Source organism: Molossus molossus, unplaced genomic scaffold, assembly GCF_014108415.1.
Source record: "Molossus molossus isolate mMolMol1 unplaced genomic scaffold, mMolMol1.p scaffold_m16_p_1, whole genome shotgun sequence".
Lineage (NCBI taxonomy): Eukaryota > Metazoa > Chordata > Mammalia > Chiroptera > Molossidae > Molossus > Molossus molossus.
This window is the reverse complement of record NW_023425344.1, coordinates 220,641,901-220,664,288: the sequence shown is the minus strand read 5'-3', so window position 1 is coordinate 220,664,288 and position 22,388 is coordinate 220,641,901. Positions and strand designations below refer to the sequence as shown.

General features: G+C 34.2%; 1 protein-coding gene across 6 annotated transcripts in view; it reads right to left on the bottom strand.

Annotated features, from left to right (window-relative positions):
* Window positions 1-22,388, bottom strand: part of GPHN (gephyrin) — a 562,530-nt gene that overhangs the window by 256,918 nt on the left and 283,224 nt on the right. For all 6 annotated transcript variants that reach the window (XM_036267724.1, XM_036267708.1, XM_036267715.1 and 3 more), the window contains exon 5: window positions 17,534-17,628. In XM_036267724.1, the coding sequence (XP_036123617.1) occupies window positions 17,534-17,628 (95 nt within the window). The remainder of the gene's footprint in view (window positions 1-17,533; window positions 17,629-22,388) is intronic.

The following is a 22,388-nucleotide window of genomic DNA, read 5'->3' as shown; positions in this document are numbered from 1 at the left end:
GAGGAAACAACCAGTGAAGCCATCTGGTCCTGCACTTTTTATTTGGAAGATTTTAGATTATTGATATAATCTCCTTACTAGTAACTGGTCTGTTCACATTTTCTATTTTTAAATTCTAAATTTAACTATATATTTACCTTTTCTAGTGAAATGTATACTTTCCTACAGTTTTCTGTTACTGATTAGCACCCTTTTGTTTCAGCTTAAAGACGTCCCTCTAACATTTATGTAAGGCCAGTCTAGTTGTGCTGCATTCCTTCAGTTTTTTTCTTGTCTTGAACACTCTTTTTCACTCCTTCAATTCTGATGGACAACTTTGTTGGGTAGATTATCTTGGTTGACAGGGTTCTGTGTTTTCTTTCAGCACTTGAAATACATTCTGCCACTCCCTTCAGAGTTTTTTTTTTTGTTTTTTAATCCTCACCTGAGGGCATTTTTGCATTTATCTTCAGATAGAGTGGGAGGGAGAGAGGGAGAAACATCCATGTGAGAGGGACACATTGACTAGTTGCCACCCACATGACCCCAACTGGGGCCAGAGACAAACTGCAACCAAGGTACGTGCCCTTAGCAGGAAACAAACCCGAGACTCTCTGGTCTGTAGGCCGATGCTCTAACTACTGAGAAAAACTGTCCAGAGCCAGAGTTTTTTTTTAATCCTCATTTAAGAATATGTTTATAATTATAATTATTTTTTTTTTAGAGAGAGAGGATGGGGGAGGAGGAAAGAGAGAGAGAGAAACATCGATGTGAAAGAGAAACATCAACTGGTTGCTTCTTGTGTGCACCCTGACCAGGGATCGAACCTACAACCTAAGTATGTGCCCTGACTGGGAATCAAACCTGGAACCCTTTTGGTGTACTGGACAATGCTCCAACCAGCGAAGCCACCTGGCCAGGGCTACAAAGTTTTTGCTGAAAAATCTACTGACAGCCTTATGGGAGTTTCCTTGTATATAGTTGTTTTTCTCTTGCTGCTATTAAGATTCGTTTTAACATTTGACAATTTAATTTCAATGTGCCGTTGTGTGTGTCTCTTTAGATTCATCTTACTTGGAAATCTGTGGGCTTCCTGGATCTGGACGTCTATTTTCTTCCCTAGATTAGGGGCATTTGCAGCCATGATTTCTTCAAATAAGTTTCCTGCCTTTTCTCTCTCTTTTCTCCTTCTGGGATCCTTATAATGTGAGTATTGATCCACTTGATGTTGTCCTGTGAGTCCTTTAAGCTATCTTCACTGATTTCTGTTCTTTTTTCTTTTGCTCCTCTGCTGAAGGAATTTCACTGCTCTGTCTTCAAGTTTGCTGATCCTCTCTTCTGCTTCATCTAGTGTGGTCGAACACCTCTACAGAATTTTTTTCAGTTCATTCATTGTATTCATCAGCTCTGTGATTTCTGTTTGGTACTTTATTATATTCTCTCTTCGTTATATTTTCACTCTGTTCACACATTGTTCTCCTGACCTTGATGAGCATCTTTATGACCATTGTTTTGAATTCTTTATCAGATAAATCACTATTCTCCATTTCTTTGATTTTGTTGTTGTTAATCCTTACCTGAGGATATTTTTTCATTGATTTTTAGATAGAATGGAAGGGAGGGAGGGTGAGAGAAAGAGAAACATTGACATGAGAGAGATATATCTATTGGCTGCCTCCCACACAACCCTAACTGGGACAAGAAATCAAACCTGCAACCCTTCAGTCCTCAGGCTGATGCTCTAACTGCTGAGCCAAACTTAGCAGGGCCTATTCTCCATTTAATTAAGGTCCTTTTCTGAGGTTTTATATATTATGTACACAGAATTTGATTGATACATGCCTCTGCATCTTTGTAATTTTATACAGCAAGTTCATCCCATCCATGTTAATGTAGTTTCCTTTTCTAAGCATCACAGCCTGAATTTATTTTTACTGACAATAAGGTTGTGTCTATAGTTTTAAAAGATTAGCATGTATTACAAAATTTAGAACAGAGAACCTGTAAATAGACACACACAAATATAGTCAACTGATTTTTGGCAATGAAGCAAAGGCAATACAGTAGATCAAATATAATCTTTTCAACAAATAATACCAGAATAACTGGATGTTCATGTGGAAAAAAAAATGAATCTGACACAGACTTTCTATTCTTCATAAAAATAAACTCAAAATAAATCACAGAACAAAATGTAAAACACAAAAATATAAAACTCCTAGAAAATGACATAGAATAAAAGCTAGATAAGTTGGGTGTGATTACTTTTTAGATACAACACCAAGGGCACAATCCATGAGAAAAAATCATTGATAAGCTGGACTTCATTAAAATAAAAACTTCTGCTCTGATACCAGATATCAAGTTATACTACAAAACCACTGTAATCAAAACAGCCTGGTACTGGCATAGGAACAGGCATATAGATCAATGAAACAGAACAGAGAACCCAGAAATTGACTCAAGACATTATGCTCAATTAATATTGGACAAAGATGGCGAGAACATACAATGGAGTACAGACAACCTCTCTAATAAATAGTGCTGAGAAAATCAGACAGCTACAAGTAAACAAATTAAACTAGACCATCAACTTACACCATACACAAGAACAAACTCAAAATAAATAAAAGACTTAAATGTGACCCGTGAATCCATAAAAATCCTAGAAGAAAATGTAGGCAACAAAATTTCAAACATCATACGCAGCAGAATTTTCACTGATACATCACCTAAGGCAACAGAAACAAAGGAAAAAAGGAACACATGGGACTACTTCCAAGAAAAGAGCTTCTGCACAGCAAAAGATACAATAATCAAAATGGAAAGAGAACCCACTGTATGGGAGAACATCATTGCCAATGATATATCAGATAAGGGGTTAATTTCCAATATACAGTGATACCTCGGTTCTCGAACGCCTCGGTTTTCGACCAAATCGGGATTCGAGAAACTTTTGTCTCGGAATCCGAACAAATATTTGGAACTCGAACTTCCGAGATGAGCCGAGTTGAGCCGAATGGCATTCATTCGGCCCAGTGCGCCTTGCTTGCGTCATCAGTGTGAGTGCAGAGAGAGAGTCACGCTTTGTGGAGTCACGCTTTCCTATTGGTTTCATTGCTTCGGTTCTCGAACAATTCGGTTCTCGACCGTCCTCCTGGAACGAATTATGTTCGAGAACCGAGGTATCACTGTATATAGAGTGCCCATACAACTCAACAAAAGGAAGACAAAGAATCCAATTAAAAAATGGGCAGAAGAGCTGCATAGACACCTCTCCAAACAGAACATACAAATGGCCAAGAGACATATGAAGAAATGCTCAACATCACTAATCCTCAGAGAGATGCAAATTAAAACAACAATGAGGTATCACCTCACACCTGTCAGAATGGCCGCCATCAACAAATCATCAAACAACAAGTGTTGGCGAGGGTGTGGAGAAAAGGGGACTTAGTACACTACTGGTGGGAATGCAGACTGGTGCAGCCACTGTGGAAAACAATATGGTGTTACCGCAAAAAATTAAAAATTTAACTTCCATTTGACCCAGTGATCCCGCTTCTAGGAATATACCCTAAGAAGCCTGAAACACCAATCAGAAAGAATATATGTACCCCCATGTTCATAGCAGCACTATTTACAATAGCTAAGATCTGGAAACAGCCCACATATCCATCAGTAGACGAATGGATAAAAAAGCAGTGGTACATATACACAATGGAGTACTATGCAGCTGTAAGAAAGAAAGATCTCTTATCCTTTGAGACGACATGGAGGGACCTGGAAAGTATTATCCTAAGTGAAATAAGCCAAGCAGAGAAAGACAACACCACATGATCTCACTTATATACGGAATATAATGAACATAACAGTCTGAGGAATACGGTAGACCCAGAAACATGGAAGTAGGGCGCAGACTGACATCCCTCAGAAGAGGGGGTAGGAGGGTGGGAAGAGATAAACCATAGAACTTACATGCATGTATGCATAACCAATGGACATGGACAACAAAGCCAGGGACGGGCCGGGGAAATGGGGCCGGGGGGTGCCAATGGGGTGAAAAAGGAGAAACATCTCTAACAAAAAAAAAATTAAAGGTTAGCAACAACAAAAAACATTAATAAATTAATCTTGCTGGTGTTGCACAGTGGTTAGAACACTGGCCCACGTACCACAGGGAAGCAACCAATCAAGGTGTCTCTCTCATATCAATGTTAAAAAATAAATAAATAAATAATAAAAAAAAATAAAAACTGGGCAGAGGACCTAAAGATACACGCCTCCATAGAGGATATACAAATGGCCAAGAGACATGTGAAGAAATGGTCAATATCCCTAATCATCAGAGAGATGCAAATTAAAACAACTATGAGGTATCGCCTCACACCAGTCAGAATGGCCACCATGAACAAATCAAACAAGTGCTGGTGAGGGTATGGAGAAAAAGGGGACTCTAGTACACTGCTGGTGGGAATGCAGACTGGTGCAGCCACTATGGAAAACAATATGATGTTCTCAAAAAATAAAAAATTGATCTGCCATTTGACCCAGTGATTCCACTTCTAGGAATATATCCTAAGAAGCCTGAAACACCAGAAAAAAATATATGTACCCCTATGTTCATAACAGCACTATTTACAATCGCTAAGATCTGGAAACAGCCCAAGCATCCATCAATAGATGAGTGGATAAAAAAGCTATGGTACATATATCTAATGGAATACTATGCAGCTATAAGAAAGAAAGATCTCTTGTCCTTTGAGATGACATGGAGGGACCTCGAGAGTATTACACTAAGAGAAATAAGCCAATAAGATAAAGACAAATACCACTGGATCAAGTGGCAGATCAATTTTTAATTTTTTGAGGAAACACTATGTTTTCCATAGTGGCTGCACTAGTCTGCATTCCCATCAGCAGTGTACTAGAGTCCCCTTTTCTCCACTCCCTTGTCAGCACTTGTTGTTTGATGATTTGTTCATGGCAGCCATTCTGACCGGTGTGAGGTGATACCTCATAGATGTTTTAATTTGCATCTCTCTGATGATTAGGGATACTTCTTTGTGGAATATAATGAACAAGGTGGGCTGATGAACGAAATAGACCCAGAGACATAGATAGGAGTACGGTTCAAACTGACAAACCTCAGAGAAGGGAGTTGGAGGGATGGATGAGATGAACCAAAGAACTTATATGAATGTATGCATAACCAATGGACATAGACAACAATGCTCGGGGTTGGTGGGAGGATGGGATGGGGAGGAGGATATCTAGGGGCGGAATAAGAAGAAACATCTGTAACAGAAATAAATTAATAAAAATTGGAAAATAAAAAAAAAGAAAGGTAAAATAATAAAGCATCTAGAATGAAACATGAAAAAAACCTTCTGCTCTGCAAAACACAATGTCCAGAGAATGAGAAGAGAAGCCACAGACTGGGAGAAAATACCTGCAAAGGACACATTTAATAAAGAAATACTAATCTAAATATACAAAGAATTCTCAAAACACAGTAAGAAAACAAACAATCTGATTTTAAAAATGCACTAAAGACCTGAACAGAGACTTCACCAAAGAAGATATATAGATGGCAAATAAGTATATGAAAAGATGCTCATCATCATATGTCTTCATGGAAATGCAAATTAAAACAAGAATGAGATACCACCATACACCTATTAGAAGTGCCAAAAATTGTCACACTGGCCACACCAAATGCTGATCTACACACTGTAGAACAACAGGAATTCTCATTCATTGTTGGTGGGAATGCAAATGGTAGAGCTACTTTGTAAGATAGTTTGGTAGTTTTTTAGAAAAGTAAACATACTTCTACCATATAATCTAGCAACTATGCTCCTTAATATTTGCTGAAAGGAGCTGAAAACTAATCTCTACACAAAAACCAACACATGAATGTTTATAGCAGCTTTATTCATAATTACCAAAACCTAGAAGCCATAAGATGCCTTTTAGAAGGTGAATGGACAAATAAACAACATTACATCTAGACAAGTAATACTATGAGCACTAAAAAGAAATGAGCTACCAAAGCCAGGCAAAGACATGAAGGAATCTTAAATGCATATTTCTAAGTGAAAGAAACTAATCTAGAAAGGCTACATACTGTGTAATTCCAGCTATAACACATTCTGGAAAAGGGAAAACTATGGACATAGTAAAAAGATCAATGGTTGCCAGGGGCTGACAGGAAGGGAGGGATAAATAGGGCATAAAGAATTTTTAGGACAATGAAAATACTCTGTATGGTACCATAAATATAGATACATATCATTATATATTTGTTTAAACACACAGAATGTACACCACCAAGAGTGAACCTATGTCTATAATGTAAACTATGGACTTTGATTGATTATGATATGACAATGCAGATTCATCAATTAACAAGTGTGCCACTCTAGAGGGGGATGCTGACAATAGGGGAGATTATGCATGTGTGAGGGCAAAGGGTATATTGGAAATCTATGTAATTTCTTACTTTTGCTATGAATCTAAATCTGCTTTAAAAAATAAAGTCTTAAAAAGACCATTTATAATGACACAAAATTAATTATTTGTATAAATCTAACATATATACAAGTTGTATCATAAAAACTACAAAATGCTGTTGAAAGAAATTTAAAAAATGCAAATAAATGGGGGAACATACTGTGTTCGTAGATTAGAAGATTCAACAGGGAAAAGATGTCAATTCTTCCCCAACTGATACACTGATTTAATGCTATTCCTATGAAAGCACTAGCAAGATTTTTGTAGATATAAACAAGCTATTCTAAAATTTATGTGGAAATCAAAAGGAACTAGAACAGATTTTTAAAGAGGAATAAAGTGGGAGGAATCCGTTTAACCAATTTCAAGGCTTAACGTACAGCTACAGTGATGAGGAACTGAAATATTGATGGAGGGAAAGACACATAGAACAGAATATAGAAGCTAGAAACAGACCCACACAAACATGCTCTAATAATTTTCAACATAAGTACAAAAACTATTCAACATAAGCAAGATAGCTGTTTCAACAAATGGTCAAGTGGACATTCATAGGCAAAATAAGAGTAACAACAAACTTCAACACAAATTCCATACACCCCTACAAAAATTAACTCAAAATGTATCATGGACTTAAAAGGTAAAATATAACTATAAACATTTGCTTAGCTGGTGTGGCTCAGTGGATTGAGCATTGTCCCATGAACTGAGGGTCCCAGTTGGATTCCCGGTCAGGGCACATGCTCAGGTTGCGGGCTCGAACCCCAGTAGTGGGCGTGCAGGAGGCAGCTGATTGATGCATCTCTCTCAAGTTGATATTTCTATTTCTCTTTCTAAAATATCAATAAAAACATATTTTTAAAAAACTATAAATATTTGAAACAAAAAAAGGAGAAAATTTTCAGACCTTGGCCTAGGTGAAAAGTTTATATACTTGACACCAAAAGCACGATTGACTAAAAAAATTGATGAATTGGATCTCATCAAATTTAAATTGTTTGCTTTGTGATAGGCCCTATGAAGAGAATGAAAAGACAATTTATTGACTTGGAAAGTGTGACTGCAATGCACATATCGAACAAAATACTGGTATCAAGAATATACAAAGATACTGTGTTTCCTCAAAATATTAAAATTAGAACTGCCATTTGACCCAGTGATCCCACTTCTAGGAATATATTCTAAGAACCCTGAAACACCAACCAGGAAGAATATATGCACCTCTACGGTCATAGCAGCCCTATTTACAATAGCTAAGATCAGGAAACAGGCCAAGTACCCATCAGTAGATGAGTGGATAAAAAAGCTGTGGTACATTTACACAATGGAATACGCTGCAACTGTAAAAACAAAAGATCTCTTACCCTTTGAGACAGCATAGAGGTACCCGGAGAGTATTATGCTAAGTGAAATAAGCCAGTTAGAGAAAAAACATGATCTCACTTATATGTAGAATCTAATGAACAAAATAAAATGACAGACACAATAGATCCAGAGACATGGAAGCATGGAACAAACTGACGAATCTCAGAGAAAAGTGGGGAAGTCGGGCAGTGGGAAGAGATAAACCAAACAACTTATATGCATATATACATAACCCATGAACACAGACAATAGTGTAGTGAAGGTATAGGGGCAGGTGGGAGCAGGGTGGAGAGGGTTAATGAGGGAGAAAAGGGGAGGACATCTGTAATACTTTCAACAATAAAGATAAATTTTGAAAGAAGATTATACAAAGAACTCTCAAAACTCAAAAGTCACAAATACCAATAATCCAATTAGAAAGTGCAAAAGGAATGAACAGATATTTCAATGTAGACATGGCAGATAAGTACATGAAATGATGCTCAACATTATTAACTATTAGGGAAATTTAAACTAGAACACTACATACCTATTAGGATATTTAAAATGAAAATTGTGACAATTCCAAACGCCAGCAAGAATGTGCAGAAACGGTATCACTCATACATTACTGGTGAGGATGTAAAAGGGTACAGTTATTCTGAATAATTTTGTAGTTTGTTTCAAAAGTAAACCTGCAGCTGCCATATAACCTAGCAACTGTACCCTGGGTGTTGATCCCAGAAACAGAAACTTTTGTTCACAAAAACCTGTACACAAATGCTCATAATAGTTCGGTTCAGAATAGCCCAAAATTGGAAATGGCCCAGATGTCCTTCAATGGAAAAATGGTGGAAGAAACTATGATACATCCATCCCAGAGAATACTACTCAGCAATAAGAAGAAATGAAGTGTGATTCATTGGGTTGAATTTCCAGGGAATTATGTTGAGTGGAAAAAGCCAATCCCAAAAGGATTGAGTTTTTCAGATATAAATATACCATATTCATATATAAATACCGATGGAAGGTATACTAAGAAGTACACATATTTATAAAATTAAAAATAAGAAACTACATGGTATTCTGAGGAAATATTAATGGGGGAGAAGTTTTGAGGTTTGCCTGCATTTTAATTGCTTTAGTAAAAAAAAGAAAAATCATCTTATGCTTTCTACATATCTTGAGTTTTATTTTTGTATTTTTCTCCCTGTTTTCTTGCCTTATTTTGAGTGTTTTCCTTATTTCATTTCTTCCTTCTGCTTTTGAAAGTTTTATTCTGTCCATCCTTTTAGTGATTACCATAACAATTTTAGTATGTATATTTAGCTTTTAAAAATTAAAGTTAATCATCTTTACTCTCCTAGAGAACACAGGGCTTTAAAAATATTTAACTATAATCACATCATTCCAATTTACATACCACAATTTTAAAGAACTAGTTCCAGCATACTTTTTCTCATATAAAGCAGACATTATTTTTATTGTTTTATATGGTTCATTAAGTAATTTTACTCATATATTTACCATTATCTTTATTCTCTTTTCCATCTTGAATCCTCAACTCTTCATCTGAGACAAAATTTCATCTCTAAGAAGGATATCCTTCAAATTCTTTAAGTGGGGTTGCTTTGGTGATAAAATCGCTAATTTGTATTAGTAGGAAAATGACATCTTTCCTCTCCCTCATTCTTGAATGACAATTTGGCTGGATATGTAATTCTTGGTTAACAATTATTTTCTTTCAGCACATTGAAGTTATTATTCCAGTATCTTGTTTCAATTATTGCTATTGAGAGGTTAGAAATCAAATTGCTGTTTAATTTTGGGTATTCTGTGTTTTAGCTCTTTCCAATTTTTTTGAAAGATTTACATTGATAAAACTGAAGTTTACATTTGACAAAATACTATAAATAAACATGAAAGTGCACAAAGAACTAATTAGAAAAAACAGTACTTAAAATGTTAATATATAAAACTAATAAAATCAGTAAGGAAGCAAATTAGTCTAAAAATTGATAAATAAAACAAATACTCAATTTACAAATGAGGAAATTCAAAGTCAATAAACACATGTAAAATGATTACTATTGCTAGTAAGCAAAGAAATCTACATGCAAACAATGATATATCATTTATTGTTTATTACACTGAGAAAAATCAAAATTATAGTATCAAGATACAGGCAATTGTGCATTTTTTACAACTATATTGAAGTATAATTTACATATCATACATTTCATTTTCTGGCAAGTTTAAAATCTCTTTCTGTGGTATATAATAGTGTTACTATGATGTATTAGGTATAGATTTCTTTTTATTCATCCTGCTACTGATTTGTTTGGGTCCTGAGGTGAAGATTGATATCTTTCAAGATTTTGAAATTGTTTTTGGTATTATATGTCAAACATTTCATTCTCTATTATATCCTTTTGAACTCCAATTATATTTTATATATTCTCACTGTACTCTGCATGTTTCTTAACTTCTTCATTTTTATGTCTCTGTCAGTCTTGGCTGCCTTCCTGATAATTACTTCAAATAGTTTCTTCTCATTCCTTAATTCTCTCTTCCAACTGTATATAATCTGCAGTCTAATCTATCTATTGAGTTTTAAAGTTTTTATTATTATATTTTGCCTTTCTAAATATGTTTCATTCTTTTTCAAACTTCTTGCTATTTGCATATAATTTTCAAGCTTCTTTTCTGGTTCTCTTAAATACATTACATTCATTTTATTTTATTCTGTCTGATACCAGGATTTTAAGTCTTTCATTCCTTAATGTGCTTTGATTCTTGTGAGTGTTGTCACCACTGTGTATATGTGACCTGCTAATTTCTGCAGAATTGTATCTGTGACAAATCTTTGAGATCTAGGTTGAAGTATAATTCTTTGAGAGAGGATTTACTTCAGTCTATTGTTTGGGAAACTTTCAACACAGAGCCATTTTAAATTAAATTTTCCGTTGCTTGATATTTTTCATACTGCACAAGTAATCCAAACCTGCACCATCATGTGATGATACAGAGGAGATAACAGCTGGACTCAACTCCTTTCCAGAGTCAAAGTGATAACTAAAGAGATCATTCTATTTCAAAATTGTTTACTTAAAAAATGCACTGAACTGATCCAGTGCTCCAGGATACTCTGACATATATATACTGAACTAAAGCTGCACTAGAATTGCTATGCAAGGATCTGAAGATACCGTGATGAACTTGAACCATGTTATTCAGACTGTTTATTATATGACTTATAATAAATGAAACTCAACTATCAAAAAACTCTGATGGGACTATAGTATTTAGGAAAATATAGTAGGTGGGTGAGAGGAGGGAAAAGGTGTCAGCTTTCCTGTCCTGTGGTAGTTATTCACCCCAAATTTGTCTCACTTGTCTTTTGCAACCTGATGCACTTCCTGTGATGTCACGTGAAAGCTGTGCCTGAAGTACTGTAGAAATAACTAAAGAAAATGCACATGTTGTACATATTGTATTCACTATCCTAAAGCACCTCTTTAAATTGTGGTAAAATATACATGCCGTAAAACTTACCATTTTAACAAATTTTAGGTGTTCAGTTCATTGACATTAAGTACATACACACTGTTGTACAACCATCATCATTGTCCATCTCCCAAACTTTCTAATCATCCTATACTGAAACTCTGTCTGATTAACAAGAACTCCATGTTCCACCCTTCCCTGACCCTTGGTAATCACTGTTTTACTTTCTGTCTCTATGTATTTGACTATTCTAGACACTTCATATAAGTGGAATCATATAATATTTGTCCTTTTGTCTGGCTTATTTTACTTAACATATCTCCAAGATCATCCATGTTGTATAATGTGTCATAAATTCATTCATTTTTAAGGCTAATATTCCACTGTATGTATATAACACATTTTGTTTACCATTCATCAATCCATCAATGGACATATGAGTTGCTTCTATATTTTGGCTATTGTGAATAACACTATAAACACTGATGTACAAGTATCTGTTTGAGTCTCTGCTTTCAGTTATTTTGGGCATATACCCAGAAGTGAAATTGCTGGATTATATTGTAATTCTATGTTTAATATTTTGAGGAATGGCCATACAGTTTAAACAACAGCAGCACCATTTCACATTCTCACTAACAATGCACAAGGGTTCCAATGTCTCTATATCCTCACTAATGCTTGTTATTTCCTGTTTCTTTCTTTTTTATAAAGCCATGCTAATAGGTGTGAAGTGGTATCTCATTGTAGTTTTGATTTGCATTTCTCTAATGATTATTGATATTGAATATCTTTTCATGTGCTTCCTGGCCATTTCTTTATGTTCTTTGGAGAAATATCTATTCAAGTCCTCTGCCACTTTTTAAATTGGGTTGTTTGTTTTGTTTTTGAGGTGGAGTTCTTTACATATTGTGGACATTAAACCCTTATCTGATATATGACTTGAAAATGTTTATTTTATTTATTTTTTTTACTATTCTGTGCTTGCCATTTTACTTTGTCAATAGTGTCTCTTGAGGCACTAAGTTTTTAATGTTGACAAAGTCCAACTTTACTATTTTTAATTTTGTTGCCTGTACTTTTGGCATTACATTCAAGAAAGCACTGCAAAATCTAATATCATGAAACTTTTCCCTGAGGTTTTCTTCCACAACTTTTATAGTTTTAACTTTTACATTTAGATCTTGATTCTTTTAAAGTTAATTTTAGTATATGGTTTAGGGTATGGGTCTAAGTTCATTCTTTATATGCGGATATCCAAATTTCCCAACACCATCTGTGGAAGACTATCCTTTCCACATTGAATTGTCTTGGTTCCCTTCTCAAAAATCATTTAACTCTATAAGTAGGGTTTGTTTCTGGCCTCTTTATTCTATTCCATTGGTCTAAAAAGTCTGCCTTAATGCCAGTACCACTGTTTTAATTATGGTAGCTTTTTAATAAGTTTGACATCAGGGAGTGAGAATCCTCCCACTTTATTGTTTTTTCTTTTGGCTATTTGGGGTTCCTTCAGATTTTATATAAATTTTAGAATAGATTTTTCTATTTCTACAAAAGGATGTTGCTGTATTTTGATAGGATTGCATTAAATCTGTAGACTGCTTTGAGTACTAATGACATTTTGACAATGTTAAGTCTTCCAATCAATTAACCTGGGGTGTATTTCCATTTAATTAGGTCTTTAATTTCTTTCAGCAATATTTTATAGTTTTCAGTATATAAGTCTTTCACCTCCTTGATCATGTTATGATTAAGAATTTTATCATTTTTACTGCTGTTAATGGAATTGCTTTTATAATTTCCTTTTGCAGTGTTCATTGTTAATGTATAGAAACACAACTGCTTTTTGAATGTTGATTATCTTCACTTTTGCTGAATATAATTATTAGTGCTAATAGTGTGTGTGTGTGTGTGTGTGTGTGTGTAAAATCTTTAGGGTTTCGACATATCAAACAAAAACATATTCACTTCTTCCTTCCTAGTTTGGATACCTTTTATTTATTTCTTGATTTTATCTAATGCTCTGGCTATAACTTCCAATAGCACTTTTTTTTCTTTATTGATTTTAGAGAAAGAGGAAGAAACATTGATGAGAGAGAACATCGATTGGCTACCTCCTGGCATGCCCCTCACTGAGGATCTGGCCCAGAACCTGGGCATGTGCCCTGACTGGGAATCAAACTGGTGACTTGTTGGTGCATGGGTCGATGCTCAACCACTGAGCAACACGGGCCAGGTCCAATAGTACTGGTCTTATTCCTACTGTAGAGGAAGAGCATTCAATCTTTCACCCCTGAGTATGATATCAGCTCTGTGTTTTTTAATATATGGCCTTTATTATGTTAAGGTAGTTTCCTTTATTTCAAGTTATTATGTGCCACTAACATGAATGCATGCTGAATTTCGTGAAATAATTTTTCTGTAATAACTGAGATGATCGAGTGTTTTTTTATCCTTTATTTTGTTACTGTGGTATATTACATTGATTGCTTTTTTGTATGCTGAACTATCCTTGCATTCTAGGGATAAATCCCACTTGGTCATAGTGCATAATTATTTTAATATGCTGCTGAATTCAGTTTGCTAGTATATTGTTGAATATTTTTGCATCAATGTTCATAAGGAATATTGATCAGTAGTTTTTCGCCTTTCTTTGGTATCGGTGTAGTGTTGGCCTCTTAGAATTAGTTAGGAAGTCTTCCCTTCTCTTCAATTTTTGGGAAGAGCTGGAGAAGAACTGGTGTCCATATTTTAAGTGTTTGGTAGAATTATTTAGTGAAGCCATTTGACAGAGGCATTTCATTTGTAGGTAGGTTTTGTTTTTTTGTTTTTTTTTAATCCTCACCCGAGGATATTTTTCCATTTTTTGTACAGATAGAGTGGGAGGGAGAGAGAGGAAGAAAGAGAGAGAGAGAAACATCGACGTGAAGGGGCACATCGAGTGGCTGCCACCCGCACGACCATCCAGGGCCGAGGACAAACTGCAACCGAAGTACGTGCCCTTAGCGGGAACCGAACCTGGGTCTCTCCGGACCGCAGGCTGATGCTCTAACCGCTGAGCCAAACTGGCCAGGGCTGTAGGTAGGTTTTTGATTACTGACTAAATCTCCATACTAGCTATAGATCTATTTGGATTTTCTATTCCTTTGTGATCCAATCTACTAGGCTTTGTGTTTGTAGGAATTTGTCCATTTCATCAAGGTTATCCAATTTATTGGAATATTGTTCCTAGTACTCTCTTATAGCCATTTTTATTTCCATAGAAATGGTAGTAATACTTCCACTTCCATTTCTGAGTTTAGTAGTTTGAGTTATGTGGCTTTTTTTTTCTTAGTCAATATAGCAAAGTTTGTCAGTTTTGTTGATCTTTTTAAAGAACAAATATTTGATTTAGTTAATTTTTTTCTGTATTGCTTTTTCCATTTTATTTATTTCTGCCTTAATCTTTATTATTTTCTTCCTTCTTCTAGCTTTGGGTTTCATTAGTTCTTCTTTCTCTAGTTCCTAAGCTGTAATGTCAGGCAGTTGTTTTGAGACTTTTATTAGCATTGTTTTCTCTGAACCACTTAAGTTATGGTAGAAATCATGGAGCCAGAAAAAAGTGGAATAACTTTTTTTTTTATGCACTGAAAGTAAAGAACTGTCAATCAAGAATTCTTTACCTAGTGGCAATATCCTTCAGGAATGAAGATAAGATAAAAGCATTTTCAGATGAAGAAAAGATAGAAGATGTTTCCAGCAGATTTGTTTAAGAACTAGAACACCCAACCAATAAAAACACAACAAATCAGTTGTTGTTCTAAGCACTTTACACTCACTCACTTAATCCAAGAAGATTGGTACTATTGCCATTCTCATTATACAGATAAGAAAACAAAACAAATGTTAAGTAGCTACTAAGTAGTAGAGCCAGAATAGAACCAAGCCAGCCAACTGCCTTCAGAAGTGATGTTAACCATTATTGGATACTATCTTTCAACGTACTTGTACAGAAAGCCTGTAGAATATTAAATAATTAAGTAGATAAAAACTATTTGAAACAGATTTGGTGATTTTAAAAGGAATCTTTTATTTAATTCTGCTCTCTAGAGATAAAAACAGGAATATAAGACACAAACTTGATAGATTACCTTGAAAAACATTCTATTAGAACTAAGATGAAATACTGATTCATCAATAGTAACCTTAACAATAAACATTTTCTCAGTACTTACTATGGGTCAAAAGTTGTTTTAGGGCTGAGGATATAAAATTGAATGAGATCAAGCTCCTGTCCTTAAGGATTTTATACAAATTAGGTAATACAAACAAGTAAGTAAATAATTACAATGTAGCATGTGTTATAATAGAAGCATTTAATGAAACCCAAAGTACATACAAAGTAAAACTGCTATCAAAAGGAAGCATCAACCTAATCATGGCTGTTTTAAAAACAGGAATTAAAAAAAAAAAAGCACACAAAAAAAGAGCAGTCATGGAAATATGTTACAATTCCCTTTTCCATAACCCATGTACACTAATATCTGTTTCAAATCTGTGAAAATTCATAGTTAAGTCATGAACAGAAAGAAAAGTCCGAAGAATCTGTTACCCTGCTGTGTATATTTTTAATTTTGAAAGCCTTCAGCATAAAGATGATAAGCTTACACAAGTATTTAGAATCAGCTCCTGCAGATTAATTTTTCACTTACTCAGCAGCCCAGTGTTCAGTAATTATGTGGGTTCAAAAGGTGGAAAAGGAATGAACCCTGAAAAATCTTTCAATAAGACAAAAAGTAATTATTTCTATACTGGATCAAGAAAGCTATATCCATCCAATTTAAAGAGTTACCTTAACAGTTGCAAAGAACAAATTATCCAGGTTAACTGTGGGATCCTTCAGGTGAGGACCAGATCTTATTTCTTTTTCTATCCTTAGTACTCCTAATGGTTAAGATGGGGCCTGGCAAATAGAGTATTACTATACTTGCTATATTAGAATTTTTATTATAAAATAATTAACAAGAGATGAAGTTTAATTCTTTCTTAACTATATTCCTTGTATGCAAAGAAAGAGTTATTTTATGGTCAAAGATTACTACACCTAATTCCATAGAGAAAAGGGATCAAATGTGACCCTCGACCTCATGTATAGATAATATAAGTAAGTATAGATAATATAATATAGATAATATAAAAAAAAAAAACCCACACAATAAAAGAATCAATGTAAGTTCCTTAAAGATCAGCATCGGCTTTTAAATTTAAAATTTTTATCATTCTACTTTATTTTTGCTCTTATTAAAATAAAATGTTACAAATAGTACATGTGATAGCAAAGGGGATAGAGTATCTAATGACCCATTCACATTTCCTTTTAGTTATGCATCCAGTGGCTTCCATTAATGGGATATAAACTTAGTTCAAGTAACAGAGAGGGTATTATAACTCATATTCCACTCATTAAATGCATATATTTACATTACACAGCATAAATTAATGGCTATAAATAATAATTGTGAAATGCTTAACTTATAAAGTTGCTGTGTATTTTTAGGTTGCTTTGAGATCAACTGTCTATTTAATCAAGTCATTAAGTCAACAGATTCTAGATTATACTTCTGTCTTTAACTTAAAGGACATGTCCTCATTAAAGGGGATTTTAACAATAAATAAATAACTAAATCATCAGATTGAGGATGGATGTCAATGTCTATGCCAACAAATGCGTAGTGTTAAATATACTAATTTAATATAACAATAATATACTATTAATTGAGCTTTCTTTCATGACCGCACATCAGTATATCTAATTACAAGTTGGAATAAAAGTTCCTAATTTGTGAACACAACTTATTTTTAAAAACTCTACTGTTTAGTTTTATTAAATTAGTATTTAATGACAATTAATATTAATTAATGATGGTATATAGTCGCACAAAAAATAGTAATTTTACATCTTAGTAAACTGGACTCTCCTCTGTGTTAGGATTGACAACTTTTAGCAGTAATACAATATTTTCTAAAACTTCTAAAAGAAACTAATGGCCCAGATTTGACTGGACAGGATACTAAGACTTTTAATTCTAGGAAACAAACGGGACAAACTTAAATGTTACAACTCAAGTTTCTTGGATTTATCAAGAAACTTGTACTGACTAGTAGTATGGAATTAATTTTCTTTGCAACATGTTGGTGACTTTCTTACCTAGAGAGCATGCCCAGAGGTGTAACATTAAGTGATCCCATCAGCATTGCCAGGGCCATGCCTGGCGCTTCCCGTTCTATTACTTCTTTTGTGGCCTGTAATTAAAGATTAAATAGCAGACTGAGTGAAATTAGCCAAAAAGAAGGAATGTAGAGTACTAAAATTAACTTCAAAATAATTATAAACCATGCTTTCTCTAAACCATACTTTGTAGTTCCCCAAACATTTTTTTTAAAAAGGCATCAAGACTCAGTTCTCTGGGTCTACTGAATAAAAGCTGAGGACCAGGACATCAGGAGAACTTTTATATTAGTAAACAGGCCTTTCTTATCCCTTACAACTCAGTGTTTGATAAAAGTTTCATCTCACCTAATAACCTAAATTTTAAAAGAAACTCTCAGATTGCTATCAAGGCTCAATAGAATTTCATAGGATAAGAAATCTGAGTAATTTTATTTTTGTCTATTACTCTTGAAATAATTAGTCTCTAAAAACCTGAAATTATTTTGTATCTCTCCTAGCTCTATAATTTTATGATATAATTTAAAGGAACTCAAGCCTGGCCGGTTTAGCTCAGTGATGGAGCATCGCCTGCGGACTGAAGAGTCCTGGGTTTGATTCCTGGTCAAGGGTATGTACCTCAGTTGTGGGTTTGATCCCAAGGCCTGGTTGGGCTTGTGCAGGAGGCAACCAATCAATGTGTCTCTCTCACAACAATGTTTTTTTTTTTCCTCTCTCCCTCCCTTTCACTCTATCAATGGAAAAATATTCTCAGGTGAGGATTAAAAAAAAAGAAACTTAAGAAGTCACCAGTCAACTTTTCCCATGTATTGGGTAAAAAAAAAATCTCTAGATTCCATATCTTCAATATAAATTAATTATCTTTAAAAATAATAAAGTGATAAGCTTTAATCATATAACAGAAGTTTAAAGATAGGGCAATTTTAAGACAAGTGTGTTTAAACCTGAAATAAGCTAATGAAGGAGACAGAAAAATTTCATTTTCTAAAGGTGAATCAAAATAGATATATACTATTCTGTGATGGTACAGATAAAACATGGGAGTAAAATATATAATTTAATCAATTGCTAATCCTCTGTTTCTAAAACATAGCAGATTACAATAGTTGGGGGCAATACAAAAATAAAATTTGCAAAACAAAGTGTTCCAATAAATAAGAAAAAATGCAAATAAAATAAAAAGTAGATTATGCAGTAATACAGGGAATGCTCGATATTTCAATATTTCATTAGAATTAGAGAGATATTCCTAAATAAGATTGTGGCTCTGAAAAATATTTAGGTTAAGGACTAGGCAAAGCAGTCAATATGCATCAAGTATGTGTTAGATACCAGCTGATGTTATTAAAAAAACGTTTAAGATGTATATAAGTTAGTTAGGTAACCCCTTATAACCACAGAGAATAAAGGACTACTAGAATTGATGTAATCTACTGATCTACTGAATCCCAGCATAATTCAATACTTTATACATGGCAGAAATTTTATTTTTATTTATCTATTCATTTTTTAAATCCTCACCCGAAAATATTTTTCCATTGATCTTTTTCAGAAAAAGTATAAAGGAGAGAAAGAGAGAAACATTGATGTGAGAGAAAGATTGATGTGAAGAGACACATTGATTGGCTGCCTCCCTCACGACCCCAACCAGGGCCAGGGACTGAACTACAACTGAGGTACATGCCCTTGACCAGGATTGAATATGTGACTCATTGGTCCCTGGGCCAAAGTTCTAACTGCTGAGTCAAACCGGCCAAGGATACAATGGCAGAGATTTTAAAGAAAAACTAAAATTACCAAAATTATTTTCAAAAAATTGTGCTTTAGAAACAGAGGGCCAGCAGACAGGAGAAAAGGAAATTCCTAAATTTGGAAGTTAACTACTTTCATTTACATATATAGCTAAAAACTGTCAAGCTGACATTATCATAATCTATCCCTTGTTTTCCAAATTCAATCTATCTTGAGGTCTCTTGAGAAGAAACACTAGTTCCATGTTATAATGATGTACTCCAAAGTAGTAGCATAGGTTTATTCAAAGATAAGGAAAGAAAATATCAACATATAGCTGAGAGAAAGTCTTTCCTTTAAACAAATTCTTTAAAGCAAAACATTTATTCATCTCTACATTAGTTATTAAGCACCTACTATGTACTAGGTAGGATTCTATGCACTGATGTTGCATTAATGAAAACAAATGTATAAAAATGTGTAAACTCATTGTCACCTAATACATAAAAAAACTCAATTGACAAATTATATTTGAGAATTACCTAAAAGGGATATAATTCATTAAAATTTCCAGATACTTTAAAATATATAAATGAATTTAAAACGACAGTGATCTACCTGAAATACCTCATTTCACTTTTCAAAGAACTGTTTTACATGATTTTGCTTTTGTGGCATGCAACTGAAGCCAATAAAATGGCTCAGTGAAACTCATATTTATATCAGAAAGTATTTGAAGCCAGTGTTCACCACATTGTACTGTGGTCCTCTTCAAGAGAATCTATAGGAGAAATTTCCTCTTAAGTGTCACAATAAGGAATGGGTTCTTATCTTTGATACCAGTTTGTTTTCAAATTATGATGCTTGTGAATCAAGTTACCCTTGAGAACAGAGACAAATTTGTGGATACCTTTTTAGTATGCTTCCTGGATACAAACTAATTTCAGCTTATTGTTCTTTGCCCTCTCTTTCCATATTTATCTTATTAAAAGTTGTGTTTTATGTGTTCATCTTAATTCCTTTAGGATATTAATAAATATATGGATGATGGATGGATTAATGAATGTATGAATTCTTTACACAGAGGTCTTCATTCATCTTTTTCCAAATGTAATTTAGGGAGGACAGTTAATTCTTTCTGAAGACTTTCTAGAGAATTTGGGCTTATAGACACAAATCTTGTATATTTTGGAACAAAAAGGAAAAAATATCTATTGCAGTGATGTCATTAAAAGGCATTGGTGCCCTGGCCAGTTTGGCTCAGCGGTTAGAGCATCGGCCTGCGGTCTGGAGAGACCCGGGTTCGGTTCCCGCTAAGGGCACGTACTTCGGTTGCAGTTTGTCCCCAGCCCTGGTTGGTCGTGCGGGTGGCAGCCACTCGATGTGTCCCTTCACATCGATGTTTCTCTCTCTCTCTCCCTTCCTCTCTCTCCCTCCCACTCTATCTGTACAAAAAATGGAAAAATATCCTCAGGTGAGGATAAAAAAATAAAAAAATAAAAGGCATTGGTGCTGAGAGTACCAATGGGGAGATTGTCTTTCTAGGACTAGATACCTTTTCAATAGTGTATCCCTAAATAATGCATAGATACGGTCTTTCTTACATCTATGTCAATATATCTGATATTCCATGAAACATTAGAACCTTCTATGTACTGTTTTATTTTTCCTCTTACGCTGTTTGGTATAGCAGTAAGATCACCAACTGTGAGGTCAGACAATGCCACTACATAATAAAGGTCCATGAAAATAAGGGCTGGAAGTATTATAGCATCTAGCACAATACCCAGCATATAGTATGTGTACTCAACAAATTTTTGTTGAATAAAAGAATTAATAAATAAGTGAACCAATACAGGTTTGAAACTTGTCTTTATCACTTAGTTGTTCTGTGCATTAGAACAAAATGTTTAACCTTTCTGAGCTTCAGTGTACTTATAAGTAAAATGGAGATAATAATAAAACATACTTAAATCTTATGAGAAGTAAATGATGAAAGTAAATCACCTAGCATGGAGTAGGTATTCAATACATGTCAATTCTCTCTATGCCTCTATTTTCTAATTATCCTTATATCCTTGCAGTTTGATCTTACCAGTTACAGAACAGGAATAATATGAAAATCAAGACACCAAAGTGGGTGGGGGAGGGAGGGAAGGAATAAACCACACAACTTATATGCATGTATGTATAACCCATGGACATGCACAACAAAGCTGGGGATGGGTTGGGAGGGGGATGGGCAGGAGGGTGTCAATGAAGGACAAAGGAGAAACATCTGTAACAAAAATGAATTAATAATAAAAAAAAGAAACCAAACCTAGAAACAGTGGTTGAGAACCAAACAAAGAAAAAGAGAATGGAGAGCAAGAACCTAAATCTTATAACATTGGCAAGTGGGGGGCAGAAAGCAGAACAATGAAATAGTGGGATCTAAAGAGAACAAAAGGTCAAATGAAGTGGGATTGGAAGATGGATAGGGGGGCAAGAGCTGGTGAAAATATCTATAAACTGCAGACAGGGAGGCACAATTAGAAAGCAAAGAGCAAGAAAATAAAACAAGAAAAAGTGATCTAAATTATTAAAAAATTCAAGCAGAAGATTAGTTTTTAACAAATGTAGCTTTATCCTTTTAATCATAGACTAGTATGCTATAGATAATGAAGGTTATCTGTGCCTTTATTATCCAAGTAGATGACAAATTTTCATTATCAACAGACTATTCATAATCAATGGAAAAAAGGATGCCATTAAAAGTTTGAAACCATTTTTCTTAATTAGCTTGACATTCCCACTTTCTTATACATTATTAATTTGATTATCAAATTCTTTTTTCCTTGAGCAATAGTAGAAATTTCTATTTCTACTTCATATATAACCTTTTCTGAACTAGTAGTGTCTAAAATAATGATGTTTAATTGGATTTAGCTATTATGTCTAAATAAATTATTTCATTTTTAACATCTAAATACTTTCTAATCTATGAAAATTACAATCTCCTATGGAAAATCATTTAATGTGATCTTTTTATTTTACCCCTGACACTTTGAAGATAACATTAAAGTCAGAAAGATACTTCAAAGACTGCTCAAATTGCAAAAAA